The sequence below is a fragment of the Castor canadensis genome, chromosome 5 (assembly GCF_047511655.1).
Source record: "Castor canadensis chromosome 5, mCasCan1.hap1v2, whole genome shotgun sequence".
Lineage (NCBI taxonomy): Eukaryota > Metazoa > Chordata > Mammalia > Rodentia > Castoridae > Castor > Castor canadensis.
In genome coordinates, this window is record NC_133390.1 from 71569038 (window position 1) to 71596811 (window position 27774).

The window sequence follows — 27774 nt, forward strand, 5'->3', positions numbered from 1 at the left end:
CTGTGCTCTTTCTACTCTTCCATCACCCTGCTGTGCAGAAGTACTTGGTTTCCTGCCCTTATGTTTGATGGTCAGTTGAGCTCTGGCAAGCACTGGTTTACAAGCACAGGGCTGACCACTGCTCCCTGAAGAAGAGGTCAAGGTTAACTGGGCCTCCCAGAAGTATTTAACCACACACTGCCATGGTAGAGGCCTGCCCTTCTCTCCTCTTCTACAGGTGAAACTTTGGAGAGGTCCTGCAGGATGGGCACTGCGAGGTTCAGGGAGCAAGACTGAAGGGGACACAAGGGGAAGTGCAGTTAGAAGGGGCCTGAGAAGGTTTAGGAACAAAGGCAGGCAGACAACTCTCCTGTTCAGCAGAGGAGAGATGACAGAGTAAAGAACAAGACAGAACCAGGCCTCCCCAGCATCTCTTGTCACCTTTAAAATCCAGACAGTTTCCTTTTGTATCCACAGGTAAATGTGTGGATATCCTCATATACACACACCTCTAGAGTTCTTCTAATTATGTCTTATGATTGCATCTCCTAAATAAAATGGGTTTATTTTTAAAGGACAAGATGATGTGTAGGAGGCTTATAGTAAAATTTGCAGCCCATCTGTAGCAATTACACAAGACTGGTCATTTCTGTATATTATTCTTACTCCAGGTTTATTGTTTCCTACCCGTGTCTTCCCTCTGCTCTTTTCTAGTTCCTTACCTCCACTCCAGTAGATGCTGACTATCATAAAATTTGATCTACATGATGCATTCTCAAAGGGGGTGATATGACCCCTATGGGGATAAAAATTGGTTCTGTAGGACGGGAGCAAAATATCTTGCTCATTTAACATATAAAGCACATGTACATGCATCCTACAGTACAGGCAGAGGTTATATCTGTTTATACCGTGGTATTTTTATTGGAGGACTTCTTAGGGGAATTTTAAGGGGGGAAAAAAAGGCTGAGAATCTTTGATCTATGAGTTGACCATAGGTTTGAGCAGCCCATCCTATGACACATCCTCAGACATGCTGTTCTTAGAAGTAGAGTTAGGCAAGACATAGAAGTCTGGTCACCTCTTCTTCCACTTCTCATCCACTTCCCAGGTGCTCTGCCATGGACAGCTGATACCTGCAGGGTGACCTTAGCTTCAATCCCTAGAGACCAGTGACATCCCCCTTGGTGGCTTAGAGAATAACCTGCCAAAGTGTGGTGAGTTCAGATGCAGATTCCTGGGTCACCCCTTGGTGGGTCTGAGTACCCAGTGGATTCTGATGGACCCCACTTTGAGAAACACTCTTCACTAATGACTCAGTCACTAAGGTGTCTACAATTTCATCCCAAACTTCAAATCGAGTGAGGACTGAAAGGACTTCATTAAAAAAGAGCTCTTTTATTAATGAATAAAAGATTATTCATTAATCACGCATGGGTGTTCATTATATGTTTGAGAAAGTGACTGCCACTAGACTGTTCCAGAACAGACTGTTCCCTCTCCTTTCTGGACTTAATAAGGTGCTGATGACCCCATCATCCAGCCCAAGAGCATGGCATTTGAAAGGTGGCACTTGCACTGGAGCAGCCAGGCTGTGGGGCATAGCCGAGGGCACCAGTGCGTTTCCAGGGCTCCACTTCCCTCACTGCTGGCGGGTGATGCAACCCCAGTGTGACAGGCTGTGGAAAGTATGTCCAGGTGTCTGGCTCCCCTCAGCCTAATGCCTTTTAAATCAGGATCAAGATTTGATTTGATTTTCCTTGCCTTCCTGGCTCCAACTCTTCCAGGCTCATTTTTCACTCCACTGTCAGGCTTCCCAGGACTTGAGGGTGGGTGAGCCAAGTCCTTCATACTTCACAGACAGTCCTCCCTCCCACGTTTGGGATGCTGTGTGGGCTATTTAACTCCAGCCCACAGCCGGCTCCACCCGCCTCATAGCCTTGTCCTGCCCACAGTCCTGATAGGGTTTTCTGAGTGAAAGGGACCTACATCTCATAGAGGAGTTGCCTGGGAACTCAGTGTGTCACCAAATGAGGGAAAAAAGTGACTTCATTCCTCATCCTCACCATCACTCTTCCAGCAGCTGTTAGGACATAGTTATCTATTTGCCATCACTGTCTCTGACTCCCTTTCATTGCAGAAAGATTTTGAGCAAAAGCAAGGGGACAAGGATTGGACTTGCAGCCATCAACTCTGATGTGTGGCATCAGAGCTCACTTCCTACCTTCCCATGCAACATAGCAGCACTCAGGGCTGGTGTGTGTGAAGTGGTATAGGAGGGGAGGATCTAGAACCTCCGTGGCTTAAGGACGTGAATTCCTTTAATGTAGGAACAGCATCTTGGTTCTCTGTCATCTTTTCATTCCTGGGTAAGCAAACATCCTGTATATAGCTTACTGTTTACTGAAGTGAATCAACCTGTAAACTACCCACTCAAACCAGCCTGAGTGTCACAACTGTCACGTAGCATGGGGTGGGAGGGGAACTGGTAAGCATGCTAATAGAACCCATAGGTCTCTACTCCAAAATCTTGTTTGTGTTTCATTCTTATGAAATCAAGGGATGTTATAACAGCAAGAGGCATGGAAGTCATCTGGTTTGACCGCCTCATTTTATAGATAAAGAAACTAAAGCCCAGAGATCAGAGACCAAGACCCAGGCACATGGCCACCTGCCCTCAGCTCCTTCCATATCATATTGGTAGTCCTAAGAGAAGCCAGCTTCTCATGATAACCAACAAACTGTCACCAAAGAAGTTTGCAAAGGATGGTATTCAGCATCACCAGGATGACTGCACTGTGCTAATATATTTAAGTCCATCCTTGAGCAATGATAACCTAACCAAACTGTACTATTTACATGGGCAGTGTGCCACACTAGAGGCTATAGAAAACCCAAAGATGAGTAAGAAATTTCCTTAAGGGGCTTCCATTCGAGTAACTACCACCTAAATCACCAGATACATTTATCTTTAAAGCCAAAGATACATAGTACAAACTATGTATCCACAACTGGAAAGGAAAGCAGGATGGGCTCCTTGGAAGAGGCAGCATTTGGAGGAGAGTGGGTAACTTCTGATAGACATGGGGTCCAGAGTCCAGTTAAAAAGAATGAAGAAGACCAAGGGGCAAAGATCAGGACTTGCTCAGGGACTGGGGGGCATGGCACAGATATGGGTAACAGAGAAGTGAGATAAAGGCTTGTCCAGGTATCACAAACAGTTGAGCATTCTTTTGCTCTACTCAGATGAAACTGAATAGGCAAGAAGCAGTTCCCGTAGTGTTGGCCGCCTGAGCACTTTAGTGTTTAGTTGGTTTATGGGCTGGGCTTACCGACCCGAGGCTCGTCACTCTAGACCCTAAGAACTAGAGGCTTACGGCTCCAAGCTGGAGACTTGTTAACTCTAGGTGCTCTGGTCAGAGGCTTGGCCCTCTGGGCTTTGAGAGCTAGTAGCCCAGCAGGTAGTGTTACAGTTCCCAAACTTTTGGATGTTGGAGACCATGGCTCTGAACTCTTAGTGGCTCTCTGGTACTCATCCAGGGACTGGGGCTTGTAGTCTCTGCCTTTCATAGTCTCTCAACTTACAGCTTTTTCCTCTTGTAGTCCTAGCTCGCTGTCATCTCTCACTGTTTCATTACTTCCAAAGTCCTTTGTCATCTCAGCTCCCACAGTTTCTGCTCCTGGTCACTCTCTGGAATTCTTCAACTACCTTCTTGTGGCTAGTGCTGCCACTGCCACTGCCAGAACTGGAAACCCCAGAGGCTTGTCTACTCTTGGTACAACCAGCTGGGCCCACTCTACCCATGATAAAGACCACAAGTAGGCAAAAGACCATTTGGGAGAAGCCTTTATTGGGGCCTAATGTTGCAAAATGGTGGGAGAGTAGTACATTAGAGGGAAGTCTCCTTGATTGACGTGAAAAGATGAAAAATGACTTGCTTATACAGCCAGAAGAGGAGTGTGGTATGTTTATGCACAGCTTCTAGTTCCACTAATCACAAGCTTTTTGCTGAGTCATTGGGGAGGTGTTTCCCCGGTCCTGAGTGAGGACGGCTGCAGGATGGGCAGCGTCAACAATGTTCACCAAGGCTTGTCACAGCCAAAGTGAAGTCTCCTGGAGCTGGCGCAAGTTGTCTGGAGTGGTTGTGACTATAGCAAGACCTCCAGTCATGGCCTTAGCAGTAACCATGGTTGTACAATTTTTTCATAGCTGGAGTAGGGTTTCCTTGGAGTGTCTGTGAAGTGTTCAAAGCAGCAGGGTTGCCATGATGACAGTCTGGCCTGTTGCCAAAGAAGGGACTATTTGGTTGACAGCTCTCCACTCAAGGAGGCATAAGGGAAGGGTCTGGCAATTGAGGGACCAAACTCCTGACACTTGGTCACTTACACTTGCTAAGCAAGTGCTCTACCACTTGAGCCACACCTACAACTCTTTTTATTTTGTTTATTTTTGAAAGAGATAGAACCTTGTGTTTATGCTAAGGCTAGCATGGACTGTGACCCTCCTATTTATGTTTCCTGCCTAGCTGGGATGACAGGCACCTGCCCATGCTCCAGTTTTATTGGTCAAGATGGGGTCTTGAAAAATTTTTGCTTGTGTTGGCCTTGAACCACGACCCTCCCTATCCCTGCCTCCTGAGTAGCTAGGATTGTAGCCTTTAGCCACCACACCCAGCTAACATTAACATTCTTAACAGTACCTAACAGTGCTCAACCCCAGCCATAGCCTTACAGATTGTTGGGTCTAACTGATCTGTCTCACAGAGAACTGACCCTGTATGGTGGATAAAGCTGAATGCTAGGCAGACAGCCCTAGTCTCAAAACCATGGAAGAGTTCTGGTCTGAGAGGAAGAACTTAAAGCCACTTTCTAGGAAGAGACTTACAGCAGATAAGCTTGAAGTGCTGAGGGGTTAGCACCTGAAACACTAGTCAACAAGTCTTTAGTGCCACCACCTGCAGGTGGCTAAATTTAATTCAGGGGAAGTGATTAGAGCCAGGCTCATTCTTCATTGTACTTTCCTGGAGAACATTGCGCCCTGAGCGTCTCTGACCCTCTCTGCACATGTTCCACTCCATTTAATTCTGTGTATCTTTTCCCAAGTGCTGAGGACAGGGAGAGAAGCAATTAGCACTTGCTACTCTCAGTCTAGAAGAGCTTTGTATACTGTATAATATAGCAGATTATTAAAAATAAAACATGATCAGAATAAACTTAAAGGAAACTCAACCACTAAGATACAAATAGACTCTGAATAAGATAATAAAATATTAAAGATAGAAATAACTATTGAGATTATTTGGCTTCCAAGCTTCCAAGCTGACTTGTAGGTTTTATATACATCAGTCCTCACAAATGGTGGCCCAGCTCTCCTCAAACACTTCACTTCTGAACAACTAACGGTAGCTTGTGGGAAAGTGCTTAGTAAACATTAGTTAAATGAATCAAATCCAAACCCTCAAAATCTACCTGGAATTAATGCAGAACATTATTTTAATGAGCCAAGAGATTGACATTTAGAAAGTTTTTAGAGTTAAGAGAAATAATCTTTCTCTACCAGGCATCTAGCAGGAGCTGGCACTGAGATATATTATTTTATTAACAAAATTAGAATTGTTGTCTGGGGCACATTGTGACATTTACTTAAGTTTTTACAATATATCCTAGTTGAATTCACACCCTCTATCATTCTTCTTTATACCCCCTTCCCTGATTCCTGGAATAGTTTCAACAGTTCTCATTTTTCCATTTATATACATGTATGCACAATATTTGCAAATTAAGAGAAATAGTCTCTCTACCAGGAGCTGGCACTGAGTAGTATTTTTTTTTTTAATTAGGCAGGGAAAGGTTTGTCATGGTGGCACATACTTGTAATCCCTAGCATTTGAAAGGCTGAGGCAGGAGGATCATGAGTTCAAGGTCAGCAAGATCCTGTCGTCGTCATCATCATCATCATCATCATAATAAATAAGCAAAAAATAAACATGTGAAACAGATCACATACTAGAAGTCGTAGAATTTCAGCTCGCAAAAGACCTTAAGAATCATCTACACCACGACTGTATAAGAAGGAGTCTGAGGTTGAGGGAGGTTATAGTAGTTTGTTAAAAAGCAAGTAGCATCCCAGTCCAGGGCTCATTCCTCAGCACACGATGTTGGCCATCTAATGAAATTCTAACTGCAGAGTGCAGAATATAACCCTCCCAGAATGCGGCAATGAAAGAGAATACAAGGCAATGAAGAGCTGGAAAAGGCTCCCCAGAGGAGAAAAAGGTTAATTTTATTACCAAAATTTCTGATTCTATAGCTGCAAGATCTTTAAAGGTGATGGCCATGTGATGGCCATGTTTGCTTTTTCTATGTGCTCTCAGTCTCAGGAACACAGGGGCAACTCAAATCACAGTCATTTTTGTATAAAAGTAGTACTTTTATAACCAACTTTGAAGTTGGAAGGAGGTTGCATATAATCAGGAGTCTGAACATGTTGGAATCTGCAGAAATCACATTTATGGGAAGATGAACCTGCCCTTGATGCTGCCTCCCATGCTTATGTAGATCCACTGACTGCGCCAACCAACACCTCATGCCTTCACCCTGACCTTGATAGTCTGGAGTACTCACTGAGAGTGAGAATACCTTTATCTGGGTGCTCCATCTCTCACTGCTCACATCCCCACTTAACTTTGTTTCCATTTCAAGGCAGACAGTCAAGATAATTGGAAACAGTTAAAACAATAGGAGCCTAAAGGCCTTATTAGCAGAGACAGACACATCTAACATAGCGCCAGTCTTCTCTTCCCTGATAGGTAAACTGGCACAGAGAAATTTAAACACACACAGAACTTTCAACAGCAACAAAACTCATTCTATTTGCACTCCTTCAAATCCTCCTCTAATTTTATGTAGTGAAAAGCCTCTATGTAGAGGCTTTTATGTAGTTATGATCAATCTGCACAATATCCTTGTGTTACTTCCTTTCTACTTTATGTTATTCACACACATTTCCATTTATGGATGTAGCTACCAAAAATGCCAAATATGTGATTGTGTAATATCTGCCATTCTAATGTGTTTGTTTAATGATTTCCCTTTGAGTACAAACTAGTTCTTTTTATTTATTTATTTATTTTTGTTATAAGTAGTGCTATGAACATCTTTGTACCATCTACTTTTTTTTTCCTCCTCTATGAGTTAAGTGATAGTGTCAAAACAGAATTCTTGGCACAGCAGATCAATGGTTTTACTGCCCTGTAACACTCTGCCAGTGAGCCAATACTCAGTTCCATCAGCAAAGGAAACGCCCATCCTCACATAGCCTTTTCATGTAGGCTCTTGGTCGCTTTTATTTTGCTAGTTTTCAGGAATGTAAATACTAAAAAGGTATTTTATTTTTTTATTTTATTATTGATATGTGCATACAAGGCTTGGGTCATTTCTCCCCCCTGCCCCCACCCCCTCCCTTACCACCCACTCTGCCCCTTCCCTCTCCCCCCTACCCCCTCAATACCAAAAAGGTATTTTAATTTCCTTTGTTTAACTGCCAGCAGTGTTGTGTAATGCATTTTGAGGAGTTACATGTTTTTCCATGCTAAAACTTTGTCTACATTTTTTTTCAATGTAAACTGTGTATTTATTCATCTTTGACCATTATCTGATAGAATCTGGACACTGAACTCAGTTAGCTAAACCAACTATTTTTATAGGCATTTTTATTACGCTTTAAAAAATTACAGAAGTAATTTCTATCTACTGTGAAAAAAGTTCCAGCAGTAAGAACATGTACAAAATAAAATGTTAGGGTATAAATTAGCAACAGATTTCTTTCCCTCTTACTCTTTTACTTCCCTGCAAAATATAACTTCTCAAATAGAACTTTCAAAATCACCTTTCTATTCTTATCATTAGTTCATAATTCTAAATAATATTCTCTGGGCCTATTTTTTTTTTAAATTAATTTATTTTTGTGGTACTGGGGACTGAACTCAGGGCTTCACACATGATAGGCAAGCACTGCTCTACCACTTGAGCCATACCCTGAGCCCTTCTGTTTGTATTTTGTTTTTTACATAAGGGTCTCCCTAATTGTGCTGGGCTGGCCTTGAACTTGGGGATTCTCCTGCCTCCACCTCCTAAGTAACTAGGATTATGGGCATGTACCACCATGCCTACCTTAATTTATTTTTAACTGATACACAAAAATATACATATTAATGGAGAATGGTATATTTCGATACATGTATACATTGTACAATGTTTACATCAAGTTAAACATATCTATCTCCTCAAACACTGATCATTTCTGTTTGAAACTAGCCCACATGGTATGTACCATACTGAACCAGCTTTGGTACCACTTTTCCTCCTTTTATAACCATGAAGACCAGTGTTCAGAGCTGATGTTGATTGTCTTTTTTTTTTTTAATGGCAGAAACTTTCAAAAAGCCTTTTACTTTCTGAAATGTATGTATATTGTTTTCTAGTCATCTTACTGTGTGATAATAACAGTGTTTGGTCAACTTACTTCTATCAAACTATAACTTTGTTGGTCATCCTTTTCCCATGTTCTCCTGGTCTCTGATAATAGTATTCTACTTTCAACTTCCATGTATCTATTTCTTGATGTGAAAATTAAGACAGCACTTAATGGAACACTGCTGTGAATGATGAAGAATTTCTCTGACTTACACTGCCTCCTCTTGCCAGTCTTGTCTTGATTTTAAGATCTCTTATTGGATATTTATAGCAAGATCACAAACTCACATGCCTATAGGAAACTCTCATATAGAAAATGGGCCTGGACAAGAAACATCTCAAGGTTGTTCCTGCCCATCTTGTGCTGTCCCATTATGAATTTATACATGGGAAAGGAAACAGCAAGTCATAATTGGCAACAGATACTTGGCTTTGTGTTGGGGGATGGCTAGAAACTGTGGGAATTCTAGCAGCTCAGCAGAGACAGGCTGGGATGTAGGGGTAGCACCCAATGAGCTAGTGTGGCCATCTGGAAAAGTTGCCAGGTCTCATTTGTTAAGAAAAGTCACTTACAAATGAATTGTATGTGCAAGCTTTCCATTTTTAAATCTTAGCACTAACTTTCTGAGAATACAGTTGGCCAAACACAAAAGGTCTGTGTGCCAGGTCTGCTCATGAGCTGACCACTTTTACCTTGTCATTATGATTTTAAGTCCTGTCATTAGACCTCTGCTATCTGACCCATCCATTTTAGATGGTGTCTCTTCACACTCCATTGTGTAAAGTGAGGACATTAGTATCCCTATCATTTTATCTTCCTCTCATTTCCTGTCTCTATCTTGCCATTCTGTTCACAATCAATGTAGGTAGCTGTGTTGGCCTTCCTGGTATTCAGTGTGGTCCCATCTATGGATGAGGGGCTGACTGCAAGCCCAATGAAGGGCAGTCTCCTGACAGGCTATTGAGCAAGCAGACAGAACATTCCACACATTTCTACCTGTGGTAAAGCAAATGCAGTTTTCTGAGATATTGACTAATGTCTACACTAGGAGCTTCCATTTTCTCCTGATAGATGGTTAGTGAACAGTCCTTGCTTTGATTGCCCTGATTTCTGTCCACATCTCCAAATTCTTTAACCTCAAACATACAGTTCTCCCTTGTGCTGAAGCCTCACCCCTTACCTGCTCTGGTGAACAGATCCTACAGGGAAACCCCAAGAAAACCTCACACCCAAGACCACCCTCTTCTCCTGTTCTTAGTACAATGCTGAACTCACTCTCTTTGGAACTTCTTTGTGTTTATTTCAGTGAAATATTTGGAGGGGAACCAAGTTAATATGTTCAGGCCACCATTTTGAGCCTGAAGTGGCCACCAACTGCCACCAATTATAAAGTTTCAGCAATACTTGTTCTTCCATCTTCCATTCCTCTGCTATAGGGTCTTTGGCACCCAGGCTACCTATAGCAGACAGTTGTGGGAATCTGGGGAGCACATTCAAGCTCATGGGAATATAGGCTAGTATTCTGCACCAAAGATAGAGGACAAAGATTCTCTCATCAAGAGGTGACATTGTTATTTGGACCACTCTTATGACCTAAGTAAATTCTTGAGAATGTATTATTTCTATTGTGAATAAAACAACTGTTTTCAATGTGGGTCACCAGTACAGAAGAACCAAATTAAGTATAAGAATGCTTTAGCTGGATAAGGTAGCTCATGCCTATAATACTAGCATCCAGGAGGCTAAGGCAGGAGAATCATTAGTTTGAATCCAGTGTGGGCTACATAGGGAGTTTTAGACCAGCCTGTGCTACATAGTGAGACCCTGTTTCCTGTATTAAAAATGCTCTAGATTGGCCTTGTGCAGTAGAGTTTTCTATGGTGATAATGATGACCAATACTTCATACTGTCCCACATGGTGGCTACTCAGAAGCTAATGATAACTAAAATGGGACTAGTGTGGCTGAGGAAATGAACTTTCCATTTTATTTAATTAATCTTATTTTAAATTTAAACAACCACATGTTGCTATTCTATTCAACAATGTAGCTCTAGACCTTTAATTCACTCTCATAAGGAAACAAAAAATAATACACAACAACCGGCAGAATTATAAATTGATAAAGAGTAAAAATAAATTATATATGAACATATTATAGAAATTCATAAGCAGCAATTGAGGGAGAAAGCTCAGGATTGGATGCCTGAGGTGTTTCTATCTGCTAATGTGAAGAAAGAATGCCAAATGGTGCTAAGTAAAGAGCAAGTCGCAGACCAGCATGCATACACTGTGTGTATAAAAGGTACTTAGATACAACATATGCTCATGTTTGCATAGAACATTTCTGGAAGGATTTCCAAATTATTGACAGGAGCTACCTCTGAAGGGTATCAATTAAGGGTCAAGACAAAGGACTTTTAAATCTTGTATGAATTTGAGTTTTAAAAATAGCTTATATACCCGAAAGTATGTGAGTCAGGTTACAACAAAGGCCCCTGGACACCCAGGTTTACTGCAGCGCTATTCACAATAGCCAAGTTATGGAAACAGCCAAGATGCCCCACCACTGACGAATGGATTAAGAAAATGTGGTATTTATACACAATGGAATTTTACTCAGCCATGAAGAAGAACGAAATCTTATCATTTACAGGTAAATGGATGGAACTGGAGAACATCATCTTAAGTGAAGTTAGCCAGGCTCAGAAGACCAAAAGCTACATGTTCTCCCTCATATGCTGATTATAGACCTAAAACAAATGCAGCACTATTGTGGGACCTGAATCACACTAAGGGGGGGCCACACACAGGAGGGATAGAGCAAGGAAGGAAACCTAAAACTTGAGTGTGGCTGATGTGCTCACTGTACAGGAATGAATATAGACATCTCAAACTGGCCAGGGCCACCATGGGAAGGGGACTAGGGAAGAATGAAGAGGACTGGTAGAAATGAACCAATTGGGATTGTAATACATATATGCATGGAAACAACACAAGGAGACTCCCTGTGTAGCTATCTTTATCTCAAACTAGCAAAAACACCATGTTTCTCTTTTTATCTTTTATGGTTTCTCTTCCATAAAATCAGAGAATGGAAGGGCGGAACAGGTTCTCCCCAAGGTGGGGGAAGGGAGTTGGCACTGAAGGGAGGAGGGAGGTGGTGGGGAAAGGGGTAGGAGGATGAATATGATGCAAATAATGTAAACACAAGTATGTAAATGCAAAAATGATACCTGTTGAGACTGTTTTGGGAATTAGGGGAGCAGGGATGAAAGAGCGCAGTAGAGGGGGTTAATTCAAGTACCATATATTTAATACATTGTTAAGAACCTTTGTAAATGCTACAATGTACCCCCACCTAGCACAGCAATAATAATAATAATAATAAATAAATTTTTAAAAGTCATCATGTATATGTATACAGAGTTTGGATTCTATCTTTCTGGGGTTTTTTGGTTTGTTTGGTGGTAAAGAATTTCTCACTATATACCCCAGACTGGCTATGATTTAACATTCTTGCTGCCTCAGCCTCCCTAGTGCTGGTATTACAGGTGTGCAGTATCAAACCTGGCTTGAGGTTGGATTTTCTAATCAAAGTTGTTATTCTGCAGACCTATGAAGATGTTTAAGGAAAATCTCTTTTTAAATCTGTAGTTTGGGTAAGCACATGAATTTGAACTAATCAGAATGTTCAAAAATATCTAGGAATCTTATCAGTAATTGTTACTAAACTACACTTATTATTTAGATCATTTTTTCCTTTATAACAAAGTTATAGGCATGGAGATGATTAGTGAATGACATATTTTACAGGCCAAAGTAGTCAAGTCTTTCCTGTGGGTATTACTCACAATTGATCTTAAGTGATTTGGGGAAGATTCCACATTCTACACCATGGCTCTTTGGTACTCTAATAAAATGCTTTAAAAGAACTTACTTAAGGAAAGTAGTCTAAAGAAAGTAGAACTTCAATCAACAAAAGGGATAGGAGAGGACATGCACCTTGATACAGGAACGGCCTGGGGAAAAGAAGAGAGGAGGCACGCAGGGATGTGGGTGGAAGGGCTGAGTGGGGAAGGGATGCAGGAGATGGGGCCCTATAGGAAGCTTGGGTCATGTCCCCATAAATGGCTACAAGTTTCTGGAGTCTCAGATGCTACCCGACCCTGGCTCTCCTCAGGGTTTGCTTCAAGCACCCATGACATGACGGTCACTGAGCTATTGGTAACACTTCAAGATGAATAAGCAATAGGAACCAAGTTGGAGGGACCACAGACATGGGGAAGGGGTGGCCTCAGATGGTGTAAGGAGCACAAGATCTGGATCCAAGAGCACTTCCCATCTCTTTTGGGTGTAGCTTAGGCAAGTTCGGTCACCAGCCTTCCTCTGCAGAAAGTGGGGCTAATAGCTACCTTGCCACTAGGATAAAATGACTAGGATTTGATGTCAATAAGCCATCGACAATCTGAGTTCCCATCCTAACTCACTGTGCCCTGTTCCTGGCCCCATCCATTGGAAACACAAAATGCTTTCCTTGTTTATTATTTCTCCACCAGGGTAATAGAGAACAATGACTCTGTACTCATCAGTCAGGAGACAGGCCTAGAGCTCGGGTATATTTGACAGAAGAAGGGAGAAAAAGGGGGTCAGTTCTACAAGGTATGAGTTGATCCTTTCAGGCCTTTTAAGAAGTGCTGAAGAACTTCATGCAACGGGGAGCCATTCAAGGTTCAAGAACATAGATCTGGGATGTGGCTCAGTCAGACCTTCAAATTTCTCAGAGCACTAAGTGGGGTGGCTGAGCACTTGAGAGTTGAAAGGGAATCTGGAAGAGACCTTGGGAGAAGGACATTGCCATTCAGTGTCCTTCACTGAGTGAGTCTCCACTCAGTGGAGACTGAGTTGTCAGTCCCACTTTCCCACTCACCTTAGCTGAAACAGAAGCAGCCTTCAGTAGGTCAGGTAGCCCTCTGTCATAGGCCCATGTTAGTGACACAGAGCCCATTGGTCTGCTGAAACCTCATTTGAGCTGCACCTCTCAGGAGGCTAAAGCATTAGCTTCTCAGGTTTCCAGCACAGCCAGGGCTATCGCCATGTTTTTTGTTTTTATAAGAATAAATTTCAGGGCAGAGGGGAAGAAATTTCCAGTAATTTCAGTACTTTTTCCACCATGGCTCTTCTCATACTTGACTCTGTGGTGGGAAAACAGCCCATCAACACTTAGGCTACCCGCATGGGCCACAGAGCAGCCAGAGGGGTTTCAATCAGTGTTTCAGTACATGCAGAAACCCCCGACTCCTCGCTGCAATGACTATTGGGCAGCTGTGCCATCCTGTGACTTAGCTTCCCACCTGCACTACATCCTACACTGGGGATCCTCCTTGGAACGTGAGTGAAAGACAGAGCCCCATTAGCAAACAGCTGCTTCTTGATCATGCCACTCAGGACTAGAAGAGACTTCTCATGGGAAGAGGCATCCACAGGCCTTAGAAGTGGGCTCAGAGCCATGTGGTAGAAAATTCCTGGGTCCTGAGTGCCCAAAAGATAGGGGATGGTTTGACTCTAGTGGGCATACCCCTTGGTTAAACAGATGCCTTGCCCTGTGAAGAAAGAAGAAAGAACAAGGGTTTCTAGAATGTGAGAGCAGGGCAGGGCAGGAGCTCTCTGGTGAACTGGATCTAAAAGTGACACTAATAAGATAAGGATCAAAAGTTCTATTAACTTCTGAAAATATCCCCTCAAGCTTTGGGCTCACAGAGATAAAACAAACAAATAACAACAACAAAAAGAGATAATATGGTCAAATTAATGGACTCTAATTAAATAGTCACAGCTGTACAAAGATATTAGGTCACCCCTTACTCCATATGGATGACTTTCTTTTTCCTCCTAAGCCTTGCTAGTTCAAACCAAATGGCCACAGCCAGGGAGGAATGAATTCTAGAATGTTCTAACTGTAGGGACACTGACAACTCAGAATAAGGCACAACCCTCACTGTTAGTACATATGGTAAGGGACTGAAAGAGATTTTTAGTTCCTTCCTTCCTGCGCTATCTTCCTTATGATTCCTATCATTTAAGGGATACAGTCTCCACATGCTTTCCATCAGATGTTTATCAGTATGCCGTCAGAGCTTTCATCCCTGTGACAAAATACCTGAGAGAACAACTTTAAAGAAGGAAAGATTTATTTTGGTTCGGAGTTTCAGAGATTTCAGTCTATTGTCCTTGGCTCTTTTGATTCTGGGCCTGTGGTGAGGCAGAACATCTTGGCAGCAGGAGCAGGTGGTAGAGGCTCCTCACCTCATGGTGGACAGGAAGCAGAGAGCACCATAACAGGAAGGGGGCTAGGGCAAGATATAGCCCTCAAGGACACAGCCGCAGTGACTACTTCCTCCAACCAGGTCACACCTTCCACAGTTCCAGCAGCTCCAATATCTACTCAAATTTTAAATCTGTCATTGGATTAAACCATTGATTAGGTCGGAGCCTTCATGATCTAGTGGAAACTCCCTCACAGACACACTCAGAGGTGTGCTTTGTTAATCTCCTAGGTGTTGCTCTATTCAATCAAGTTGACAATCAAGATTAACCACCACAGTTGGGTTTTTTTTTTTTTTTTTTTTGTAAAATTTCCCTGGTGAATAATCATATCTAAAGATCTTATTTTGGAAAGCTTTAAGCCTTAGGATTTTTGTCTCTCAGCTCCTAGTCTTAATGCTCCCTTCACCGCTGTCCTCTTGCTTCCAGCCAATCCTTAGTATGCTGGCTTATTGCATTCTGGTTTTAAAATGGCTGGAGGTAGGCTCAAGCACTAGAATGCCTGCCTAGCAACTGCAAAGCCCTGATTTCAAATTCCAGTACTGTGGGGAAAAAATGGTTGCCTTACAGGCATTACATCTGTATTCAGGGCTGGAAGCAGGGCAGGGGTGGTATATGAGAGCATCAGCAATGTGATCCCCTCTCTTTTAATCAGAAAAAGAACAGCTTTCTCAGAGGTTCTCTAGATGACTTTAGTCCAAACATGTCACTGGGCTACTCCAAGTCACAAAGGAAGCCTCCAGAGTGGCATCTAGCATGGAAAGTATAGGGCAAAGGGGATTAGGAATGGATTATGGGTTGACTGTCCAGAGAGTTTTCCTTGAAGTGGAAAATCCCTAAAGGATGCAAGGGACTCTCGGGGCAACAATCTCAAATTTGGAGCTCCTCAGAAATAGGCTGTAACCACAAGGAGCAGCTAGCCACTTTAAAGTCACTCACGCCTTCCTGATTGAAAGCATGAGGTTTGAACTCAAGGCTGTGCGCTTGCTAGGTAGATGCTCTACCACTTAAGCCACACCTCCAGCTATGTCTTCTTGATTGACAGAGGAACTTTGTTAGAGAATCCTGTTCATTTAGTCTTTTACCTAAAAATTGGCATAAAAAGGCTATGGGGGCAGAGTGGGCAATAGTGTTAACTCTTTCAGGAATTAAAAAAAAAAAGCTCAAGTTTGAAACTACTTCCAATCACAAAATCTGCATAACTAGCTCGCATCTCTGGTGTCCACTGTGTTTCTCAGTGAAGGGATGGTCCTGGCCCCCTTCAGAGGAAGCTGGAAGTCCTAGACTGTCCATGTGCATGGTAACTCTTGATAGGGCAGAGGAGGCTGGCAGGAGTCCTGGGGCAGTGGTAAGGGAGAGAAGGACTCCTGTGCTGTGATGGGAACTGCTAGGCAGAACTGAAGGACAAAGGCACAACTATGAAGAGTTACTCCAAAGAGCTTCTGCAAAGCTCTGTCCCCAGAGCTGAGGTCCTGTGTTGGCTATGAGAGGGACACAGGCCTGATAGAGAAGGAGACCTGGAGCAGACCAGGTGTATGTGTGGGGGCACTGTGGGAAGGGTGAAGAAGTGCAGCTGTGTGGGGACAGGCACTTTTTCCAGGCAAGTGGGTACCCACAGTCAGAGCTCAGACTTTCACAACTAGCAACTCTTACTCAGAGCCTAGAACACATCAACTACACCTCATTCTGCTTCTGTGAGGGCACCAGCACAGGAGTGACCCCTGTTCAGCTTCATCTTTGTTATCAAAGCAATGAGCTCCTCATTCCAGGGGACTGGAAGTGGCTCTTCCCTAGTACAAGCATCTCTCCGTGTTCATGGCTCAAATGTCAATACACACTTGCAGTACTAGTTTACAGAGGACTTTAAAAACAAAGCGAAACAGAACATGGCTCTGGAACAGGCTTCCTTCTGTATACACTTATACCAGCATGATGCGAAGGTGTTCTTATGGGCTAATTGCAGTCAGGTGGTGAGCAGTGACGTAGCCCTGCAGTCACCTCACACGGAATACACAGTATGCAGGGAATATATGGAGCCTACTATCACATCAGTGTAAGTCAATGCTATGTTTCAACATTGTTATGTTTGGATTTTGAATGTTCCCATGAGTTGAATACCTGGTCCCAGCCTGTGGCACGATCAGGATGTGGTAGAACCTTTAGGAGTCAGGGCCTACTGGGAAGAATTTAGGTCACTGGGGGTTGCTTTTGAAGATGATAGCAGGGTCCTGGTCTCTTCCGGTTTCTCTTGCTGCTTCCCAGCTGTAATGAGGTGAGCAGCTTCGCTCCCCCACATTCTTCCCTCCATTAAGTTCTGCCTTACCACAGGCTAAAATGCAACAGGGCCAAGTGACCGCAACAGGGCCAAGTGACCATGGACTGAAACCTCTGACCAGGATCTTTAAAATTAACCTTTCCTCCTTATAAGATGATTTATCTCAACCATTCTGTTACATTAACAGATAGCTTATACAACATTGTGAATATATCAAATGATACTGAATTATTCACTTTTTTTTTTTTGGCAGTACTGGGGTTTGAACTCAGGGCTTTGCACTTACTAGGCAGGTTGGTATTCTACCATTTGAACCATGCCTCCAGCCATTTTCTTTATTCTGGTTATTTTGGAGATACAGTCTTGCTCTTTGCCCAGGTCAGCCTGCAATCTTCCTAGTTTATGCTTCCTGCCATTGCTGGGATGACAGGTGTGCATCACTATACCCAGATTTTTTCCACTAAAATGGGGCCTTGCAAACTTTTTCTTGCCTAGACTGGCCTGGAACCTCAATCCTCCTGAGGATTACTTAGCCTCCCAAGTAGATAGCATTACAGGCGTGAGCCACAGGTACTCAGCTGAACTGTTCCCTTTGAAGTGGTTAAATTTATGTTATGTGAATTTTGACTCAGCAAGTCAAAGTCACTTCACTTTTTTCTTCATGAAATAAATTTTACTATCGTTTAACTTTTCTTCTTACATCTCTATGGGCCAGAAATAGCCAGCTATTTTTTTTTTCTTTTCTTTTCCTTTTTTAGATTCCACGGTGGTTCCAAATCACACAACTCAAGGCATGGTTCCTTCATGACTTAAAGGCAGTGGCAGAAGAGAGGCATCATCACGCTGTGAGGAAGCTGAGCTGTCCCCTCACCTCCATGTTTGTCTGAATCAAGATGGAGTTCGGCTCTCAAAAGCAGTATGGCAAGAGGTTGGGGTGGAGATAAGATCAGTTTTGCAAAGGCATTTCTTAAATGTTTATTTGCAAGTTTTAATTTGTATACTTCTGCATTTTATAAGTCTATCAAGGTTGTGCAACCACTACCACTATCTAATTTCAGAACATTTTCATCATTCTAAAAAGAAACCCTGTGCCTGTGGCAGTTACTCCCCATTCCTCTCTCCCCCAGCCCTTGGCAACCACTTATCTACTTTCTCTCTTGATGAATTCTCCCATTCTAGACCTTTAATATAAATAGAATCATGTGTGCTAGCCCTTTTATGACTGCTTTCTTTCACTTAGCATAAGTTTTCAAGGTTCATTCATACTGTAGCCTGAATCAGTACTTCCTTCATTTTTATGGTCATCTGAACATCCAGGGATTTTTCTTGTCATTTCTCTCTGCCTGCAGTGGAGATGAGAGGATGGGGACTACAGTCAGGGCAACAGAAAAGAGCCCTTATACTTGTAGCGCCAACAGACATCCCCAATACCCTCCCATAATTCCTCTTTAGGTAAAAGAAGGGAGGGTCAGATTCATTAGCCAACAGTCCCAAATGGACGGGTCTGTGCCCAGTACACAATTTAGTGCAGCCACAACCCATTTCTAAGGCAGCAGCCCTGGCAAACTCTCTAGACAACCACACAGCCAAACCTGCCACTACACAAAGGTGAGGCCCAGGGTCATCCAAGAAGAGCCATTTGCTTGACAAGCTTTCAGGAGCTCACTCCTTAAATTATAGTCACAATGCAACTTACAAATTCTTCTCACTCCAACTGTCTGTCATTAGTGCTCACAGTAAAGCCTCTAGCTTCTGAAGCATTTCTGGGGTAGAGTCCCTGTGACTATCCCAGCACAAGTGTTACTTATAACGCTCTCTGACGTCCATATGCATCTCCACGCCAAACCAAGGTGATGTCCAGAAGCCTATGATAAAGTGGGCACAGCATCGGATATTCCTACAACTAGCTGTTCTTCAATGCTCTAATTTTCTCCTCTAACTTGATATAAAATAATTATTCAGAAGAAGAAATCAAGACCCTGGAAGGATAAGAGACCAAGATTTATTGGCAAAAGGTGACAGGACTTGAAGTAAGGGTCCCATTTCTCCTCTTGCTACTCCAGGTAGACTCACGAGGTCAGCTAACTGCAATGAACCCTCCTTCCAGGGAGAAGGCAAGAGAAAACCTACAATCAATTCTCAGTTGTGCAGATTTAAACCCAAGCTCTATTCTTCTACCAGGCCATGTCTTCTACAATAAGGACACATGTATTCAGAACACAACCTACATCAATAGCAAAATACCTCCAAATGGACAACTTGCCCCCTCTGTTCCCAACCCCTCCAACACAGCCAAAGCCCACCATAAACTAAGAAACATTCAATTTGTATGAAGATTCAAAGGAGGACCAGACCTTCTACCATGTCCAGCCAGCTAAGGACAAGGCTTGAGAAGGAGCCGTGGCCCCCGCCCATCCTCCCATCCAACCACACTTCTTACCCTCCCTTCGAACTTGGCAGTGGCTCCTTCTTTGATGCAGAGGTTCCGAGGGGGCAGAATGAAAGCGGGGGCCTCAGTCAAAGGCATGGAGCTGACCCTTGAGGGATCCACACTGAGGGAGGTTTTGGACACGTGTGATGAGGCAACCAGCTTCACGTCCCCCATGGTCTGCAAAAGGAAGGAAGAGGAGCCGGTGAGATCTGACAAAGCCCAGCACTGTCTTTCCTGCCTAGCCTGGTGGTGTGGGTTTGATGGGATGTAGATGCCCAGGTAGGTTGGTGTCCACCTGAAGCGTCTCTCTGTGGCTTTACACAGAAGGTGCCAGGCAAGGCAGAACTTGTCCCAGACCCCAACTCTCAGCACCACACCTGCCACCTGAGAACTTCCCTGCTTCTGAGAAGTTCCCGTCTATCCTCTGCTCCCTTCTAGGAGCAGGTGGCTGGGACAAGAGCAGGGAAACCGGATGGCTCAGAGGTTTCAAAACAGGTCTCTGAAACCTGTATTTAACAAAGACATTGACTCCTCAGAATCGGCATCTACTTGTAGAAAGTCAAAGTTGCAGCTGGGCACTGGTGGATTACTAATCCTAGCTACTCAGGAGGCAGAGATCAGGAGGAGTTCAGATCAAAGTCAGCCCAGGCAAATAGTTCATGAGACCCTATCTCAAAAAATACCCATCACAAACATGGGCTGGTGGAGTGGCTATGAGTTCAAATCCCAGTACTGCAAAAAATAAAAATAAAAAAGAAGAAAGTCACAGTTGCTTTTCTTGAACTGAGAGTTCACAGGCTACAGAAAAATGGGATCTGTACACCAACAAAGGAAGGAGGTTGGAGTTAATATGGCAAGGGTCCTCGGAAAGAAGGTGAGAGTTTGTGACTGAATAAAAGGAAAAAGTAGGCTAGGAACTAGACTGTGGAAAAAGCTCAAAGGTCCAAAAAATCAGAGAAGGGAAGCATTTGAACATTATCCAGGCTGAATAGGCCTGGAGGCCTATTCAGGCCCAAAGTGGGTAAGGTACTTGCCCAAGGAGACAGAGCAAAACAATGCCTTCATAGGAAAGAATACCTCAAACCTGAACTCCTGGTCTAGGGCCTAGGTGAGACTAGACAAGATGTGGCTGTAGGCTGGCAAGGTTAGCTGGGACACAGGACCCAACACAAGAAGTAATAACAGCTACCTATTATTGCCTACCCTTTGCAGCAATGTTCAGCTCTCTTTTGTTGTTTGAATGTTGTCAACTTTAAGTACATTTCATGTTACGTAAAACCTGAAAAATACCAATATGTAAAAATAAAAGCTGAGTGTGGTGGTTCACTCCTATAATCCCAGTACTGCTACACAGTGAGACTCTGTCTCAAAAAAAAAAAAGGATCTGTAGTGTAGCTCAAGTAGTAGAGTGCTTGCCTGGCATATATGAGCCCCTGGGTTCAATCCCCAATATCAAAAAATAAAGGATAATAAAATAAAAATAATAATAAATTACCATTTACTGAACGCTCAACTCTGTTCCAAACACTATAAGGAGTACTTGATCTCATTTGACTTGTTTATGTTACTATTTTATTTTTAATTGGCATATAATTGTATGTATTTATGAGATACAATGTTGTCTTATTTAAAAATTTTTTTGGCAGTACTGGGGTTTGAACTCAGGGTCTCACACTTGCTAGGCAGGTGCTCTACCACTGAGCCATTCTGCCAACTGCAATGTTATTTTGATACATATATACATTGTACTATGATCAGATCATATCTGATCACATTACAGATCAGGTTAGCATTTCATCACCTTCAACATTTATCGTTTGTTTGTGGTGATAAAATAATCCTTTCTTCCAGCTATTTTGAAATACACTTCATTGTTAATAATAGACCCTCCATACTGTGCAACTGAACATCAGATCTTACAGGTAGTCATCATTTTACAGATGAGAAGCCGAGCACACACAGGTAGAGTCACTTGCCTATTGTATGGTAAGTGGCAGCAGTGGGGGCTGAGTCTGGGTTTGTCAGCTTCAGAGCTCGTTGGCCGTGCTGTGGCAGCCCAAAGGAGAAAAATGTGAAAGTGCCCACAATTCTGTGATGCAGGATGGTGGTACTTCTTCCTCTCATTTTGTCTTATGAATATAAAAAGTATATATTTTACATGGTTGAGAGCAAACTATATACAACTGTTTCCTATTTTTCCTCCTCATTTTTCTCAAAATAAAGGGGGAAGGCTGTTTTTAAGAACCAGATTTATGATATTCTATCATATGGGCATATGAATATCTCCCTTTCGCTGGCCACTTGGACAGTTCCTACATCTCTGATGATAACAAGCCCGGCAATGAGCCTATTTGTGACTGAGATCCTAAAATTCCCTTAAGACTTACTTCAAAAGTTGAATTAGTACAGGTACAGATCTGAGTTCTTGGTCGCAAACAACAGAAACGGATTCTGGCTGTCATCAATGGAGAAGGGGGTTTTGGAAAGATGCAGGGGTGGAGGGATGGGGCAGTGATCCACAGTCCACAGGACAGGCTGGAGAATCAGCCTGGGAAAATAGGCAGGCTGCAGCTGAGAACCAAAATAGCCAGACTCTTGGATACCCACTGTCACCGCCTGGAGAACATGCTAAGCATTCCTGTTCCAGGTTCTAAAACCCAGTGGGAACCTTAGTAGTCTGCTCTGGGTTGCAGACCACATCTTATTCACCATGAAATCCCTGTCTGGCACATCACAAGCATGGAACAAAAATCTGCTACACAGAAGGGACACCATATTCCCAGCTTTGCTCTTCTGTTCATTTTCTTTGGCTATTTGGTCACATACTGAAGTCCCATGTTTTGTGTCAGGTAAACTGACACAGAGGAAAGAGGTATCTGTGGCATATAAGTAGTCTGTTCAAATTTATTATCCTACAAAAATAAAATAGGATTATGTCTTTTGAAGTACAAGTTAAACTAACAAAGTTACTAGGTTAATTTGTGATGGGGTATATCCTTTGCTTGACAAATCTGGCTTTCTCTTTCACTGGTAAGATATTGACTTTGCAAACAAAATTCCTCTCCAAATGATAAGACTCAAAGGCTGATGCAGCAGTTAACATAAAAGCAAACACTTGTGTTACACTTACTATATGCCAGGAAGTGTACTAAGCACTTTAGAAATCATAAAGTTTCTTTACTCCTCGCACCAACACTATGCAACCATCATCCCCATTCAGAGAATAAGAAACCTGTGGCGTATTCTGAGTGAGGTTAGCCTGGCTCAAAAAACCAAAAATCGTATGTTCTCCCTCATATGTGGACATTAGATCAAGGGCAAACACAACAAGGGGATTGGACTATGAGCACATGATAAAAGCGAGAGCACACAAGGGAGGGGTGAGGATAGGTAAGACACCTAAAAAACTAGCTAGCATTTGTTGCCCTTAACTCAGAGAAACTAAAGCAGATACCTTAAAGCAACTGAGGCCAATAGGAAAAGGGGAACAGGTACTAGAGAAAAGGTTAGATCAAAAAGAATTAACCTAGAAGGTAACACCCACACACAGGAAATCAATGCGAGTCAATGCCCTGTATAGCTATCCTTATCTCAACCAGCAAAACCCCTTGTTCCTTCCTATTATTGCTTATACTCTCTCTACAACAAAATTAGAGATAAGGGCAAAATAGTTTCTGCTGGGTATTGAGGGGGGGAGAGGGAGGGGGCGGAGTGGGTGGTAAGGGAGGGGGAGGGGGCAGGGGGGAGAAATGAACCAAGCCTTGTATGCACATATGAATAATAAAAGAAAAATGAAAAAAAAAATAGCATCGCAAAAAAAAAAAAAAAAAGAAATTTATCCAAGCTCACATAGCAGGGGGCAGAACTGTCATTTGAACCCAGGTGCCATGCACCTTGCCTTCTGTAGCAGTCTGGAGGGGAAGAGTGTCTGATGTTGGCATAACAAGGGAAAAAGTTGAAAGCTGTTCAACTTGCATACATGTAAAATTAGGATTTTCTGTATGTTAAAATATCCCATCAACATCAAAGATGGATGATAATCTAGGATAAAATGTCTGCTGTGAAAACAAAGGACCAGAATATTTCGCATATATGAAGAAATAAGACCACTTAATGGATAGAGGACATCACTTGGACAGTCCACAGAAGCCACAAGGACCAGAAAATAAATGAACATGGCTTATACCTAGTAATGATCCAAGAGGGCACATTAAGAACAAACCATTGTTTATTTAAACTAATCAGGTTGACATTTAAGGAGAAATACAGCATACAATGCAGGCAAGACCATGGTGAGATGGGCGTGATCACACCCTCCTAGGGGCAATATAAGTTCATACAATCTTTCTGGAAGAGAATTTGGCAGAAAGATTCTGAAAAAACTGCCTCTCTTTTTTCCCTAATAATCCTACGTTTAGAAATATATTCTTGGAAAGAGTCAGAAATGTAGCCTAAAGTTTACATGTAAGGACATTGACAGCATTATTTACAGCAAAAGCACTTGTTAACTATCCAGCACTAAGAACTGGTTACATACAGTGGAATACTGGGCAGCTATATGAGTATATATTTACAAGGAAAATAATAATATGAATGTAAATTTTAAATAAAAAACATTTTACTACGGAAAATTTCAAACATGCAGAAAAGTAGAAAGAATGATAAAAGAACACCTCAAATACCCACCACCTACATTTAACAATTAATGTTTTGTCCTTGTTATATTACTGCGTTTTGTATGTGTTTGTAGAACCATTTCAAAATAGTTCTGATATGAATTTTTTATGTTGACACAGAATTGGCACATACTTATGGGGTATAATGTTGTATAATACATATATACAATGTGTAATGTGCAAACCAGAGCAATTAGCATTTTCATCTCCTTAAACACTTATCATTTGTGTCAGGCACTTTTGACTGCTTCTCTTCTAGTGCTTTATAGAACAAATAATAAGTTGAATAAACTTATACATTTACTTTACTGCTCTATAGAACTTATTCCTCTATCTAACTGTGTTTTGGTACCTGCTATGGTTTGGATCTGAAATGTCTCCCAAGGGCTGTGGCACTATTGGGAAGTGGGGCCCGGAGAAGTAGTTAGATTATTGGGGGTGTGCCCTTAAAGAGAATGTTTAGGCCCTGGCCCCTCCTTTCTCACTCTTTGCTTCCTGGTGGCCATGATGTAAACAGCTTCCTCGGCCACACACTCCCTGCATGATCCTTTGCTTTCCATGGGCATAGAAGCAACAAAGCCAGCTGACTGTGGACTGAAATCTCTGAAACTATGAGCCAAATCCATCTTCCTTTTAAATCTTTTCTCTTAGGTATCTGTCACGGTGGTGATGAGAAACTCATAAACACACTCTCTTTTCTGCTCTCACAACTGGCTTTGGAAGACAAAGACCCCCCTGCTTTTAGGGGAGCTGGAAACTAAGAGAGGTAAGATAAGACTCGGGATGCTTTTACAAATCCTCATGCTTCAAAACCTACTGAGGTCCATCAAAATCCCTGGGAGGTCCCAGATGCTCTCATCAAAAGGGGCATGATTGGCCTCAACAGCAATCTATTCTGGGAGGGATTTGGCTTCAGATTGAAAGACTCAGACAAGTCAAGACTGCAAGGAAATAGTCCCCTGTGAGGTGGCTGCAGGGAGAGGGTTAGTCAGCGATCACATGGGCAGACTCACAGCCCAGTCCCAAGCTGGCTGTTCACACCAAATAGCTTTGCTCACCCTTAGCCCATCACCCTGCCCACTGCACAGATTCCTGCCACACTGCCAATTAATAGCTATTGGCATATTTGGGGGAAAAAATAATAAAATAAATTAAGCCAAACCATTCTTATTCTTCTGTAATCCTTCATCAAGCCTGGTGACCACATTCCAATCAAGAAAACCAGAGAGGCTAGGTGATGGCTGCAATAATTGCCATCAGCAGAGCAATGCTCAGGGGATGCAATCAAACACAACACACCCAGGCAGCAGGTTCCTTCAGTACCAGTGAAACACAGATGGAAAGACAGAGGAAGGAGCAAGAGACAAACATATAGGGAAGGGAGATAAAAAAAAAAAAACAAAAACGGTGGTCCAAGAGCATTCCAGAAGCCCCCTGATGTTTGGGCTCAAGTATCCCTCCAAATAAGGTTATCACAAGTAACACAATTTATTATTCACTCAAAGCAGCATTGAGTTAATTGGACTTTAATTTGATCAAAAGCATTTTAAATTGTCTCTTGAACCCAGAAAGGAATACTTTCAACTGTGGCCAAAAGAGAGTGCAACTCTGAGACAAAAAGACTCAGAAGAAAAAAAAGTAAAAAATCTGGGACAAAGTTATCCAGCAGAGCAAATTTGGAGAAGCCAGTATCCCCTTCCCTACTTAAAGTCTATACACTTTAAATAATAGCTGTCTCTGAGCACCTCTAAATCTGCAGGACATCCTGGAAGTACCTGCGGAAGGGGCTCCCAGGCAGGCTTGTCAGTGTGCTGCCAGCCCCCTAACAGCACACAGCAGAGGCCTCAAAACCACCCATGTGCAACACCCCAGACACTGACAGCTCCGCTCTGCCCCCCTTAATCCTCTCTGCAATGCGCCCAAATCCCGACAAATGCCCTAATCACTCCTAATCCCAGAGCAAGCTTCTCCTCTGCTGTGCCAGGCTAGCTTGCCAAGACCCACCCAAGAAAAGTGAGGCAGGGCCACGGGCCAGTACATGGGACACATCTTACCGTGGCCTCTTCCCTGGCAGATCTCAAATGAGGCAAGATGGAGGCAGCCTGGCCTCACTGCTGTGCTGCCGAGATTCCTGTCCAAGGTCCAGTGAAAATGGAGAGGAGAGCAGGGCGCCACAGAGCCAGACCGAGAAAGTTAAGGGGCTTTGTTCTAGCTTTACTCGCAGATGTTGCAACTTGCCTGCTGCTGGGCAGCCAACTTTGCCAGGGATCTGTTGTTCTAATCCGCCCAGCTGGGGTGACCTTTGAAACCTCTGGCTGCCACTGCAGAGGCTCTCAGCGGAGTCCCAGGGAGCTAGGGATGGAAACTCACAGGTTTTTACTTGTTTAGAGCTACAGATTCCAATCTGAGTGTGGAGCTAAGGGAGTACCCTGTCAAGGAGAGAGCTGAGCCCTTGATGGTCTGGGCACTCCCCCAACTCCACATCTGGCTTGGAACACCACTCCAACCCATTGGCACATCTGGCCCAGGATTACCCCCAGGGCTCATGAGACATGTTTCTCCTGAGACCCAGCTCTTTCTTACTTAAACTGAAGAAGCCCTGTGTAAGATCCCTAGATGAGAAGGCAAGCCCAGGGAGCAGAGGGCTTGCAAACTCCCATGCTGTGATTCTAGGCAAGAACCAAGCTGAGATCTGAGCCAGGCTCCCCAGCCTGTGTTCTCAGAAATGTAGTGCTGTGCAGTGCTGTTCCACCCTGGAGAACCTCTCAGGAAACCTCCTCAGGGCCTCTGCAATGTGCTGCACAGTGATGCACAGGCCAGACCTCCACCTCCAGGTTGCAGAGGTGTTCCCATAGTTCCCAAGGAATCGCTCATCCTAGGCAACACACACCCTGGGACAGACTGTGAACATCTGGGTCAGGAATGGCATGAAGTTAGCTTCTGTGTCTAACTTACTGAGCATCACAGTATTTGTAGCTGCTGGAAAATGCGACTATACAGAGAGATAATAAGAGTGAAAATAAAATGACATCTCACACAGAAATAATTTGGACTTTAAGGGCCCTGAGTCTTGGTGACCCCCGAGAGTACTGAGGGCATATTTTAAAAACCCTGCTTTCACCAATCTCCCAACTCTCCCTGTTACCATTTACTCTCACTTCTTAAAACACATGAATGGAAAAGGAAAAGTGGTTTCATGTGAACAGCAGTGTGTGGTTTTAAGGGACAAGTGAGCAAGAGGGTACACCAACATCTAATTTGGTTCCATCTTTCTCTCCATAGAGGAAGGCTGAGCACTTGTGACCAGAGAGATGAGCAGCCTGGGACTGATGCTGATGAAAACACCTTTCAGTCAGTTAGGGCCTTGGCCAAGATGCTGGAAGGCCTTGCTCGTGGAGACATCCCAATAGTTCATGACTAACAGAGAAGAAACTAATCAAAACCCACACTGAGAAAAGGAGGGAATTCAGCCCTAAGTCTTTTCAGATAAAGTTTCTGTAGTGGGCAACACAACTGGAAAGTCATTTTGAATTGGACAGAACCAGGACATGAACTGTGTCTCAAACCCAAGGGTTATGCTAAGGACGTACGTGTGGGATGTTAAACATAACCCTG

General features: G+C 43.1%; 1 protein-coding gene across 5 annotated transcripts in view; it reads right to left on the reverse strand.

Moving 5' to 3' along the window:
- Nucleotides 1-27774, reverse strand: part of Mylk (myosin light chain kinase) — a 257786-nt gene that overhangs the window by 161422 nt on the left and 68590 nt on the right. For 2 of the 5 annotated variants that reach the window (XM_074073297.1, XM_074073298.1), the window contains exon 2: nt 19493-19660. In XM_074073297.1, the coding sequence (XP_073929398.1) occupies nt 19493-19657 (165 nt within the window). In that variant the 5' untranslated portion in view covers nt 19658-19660. Of the gene's footprint in view, nt 1-19492; nt 19661-26213; nt 26523-27774 lie in introns of those variants that run through there. The other 3 variants (XM_074073299.1, XM_074073296.1, XM_074073300.1) reach the window with 3 other exon arrangements.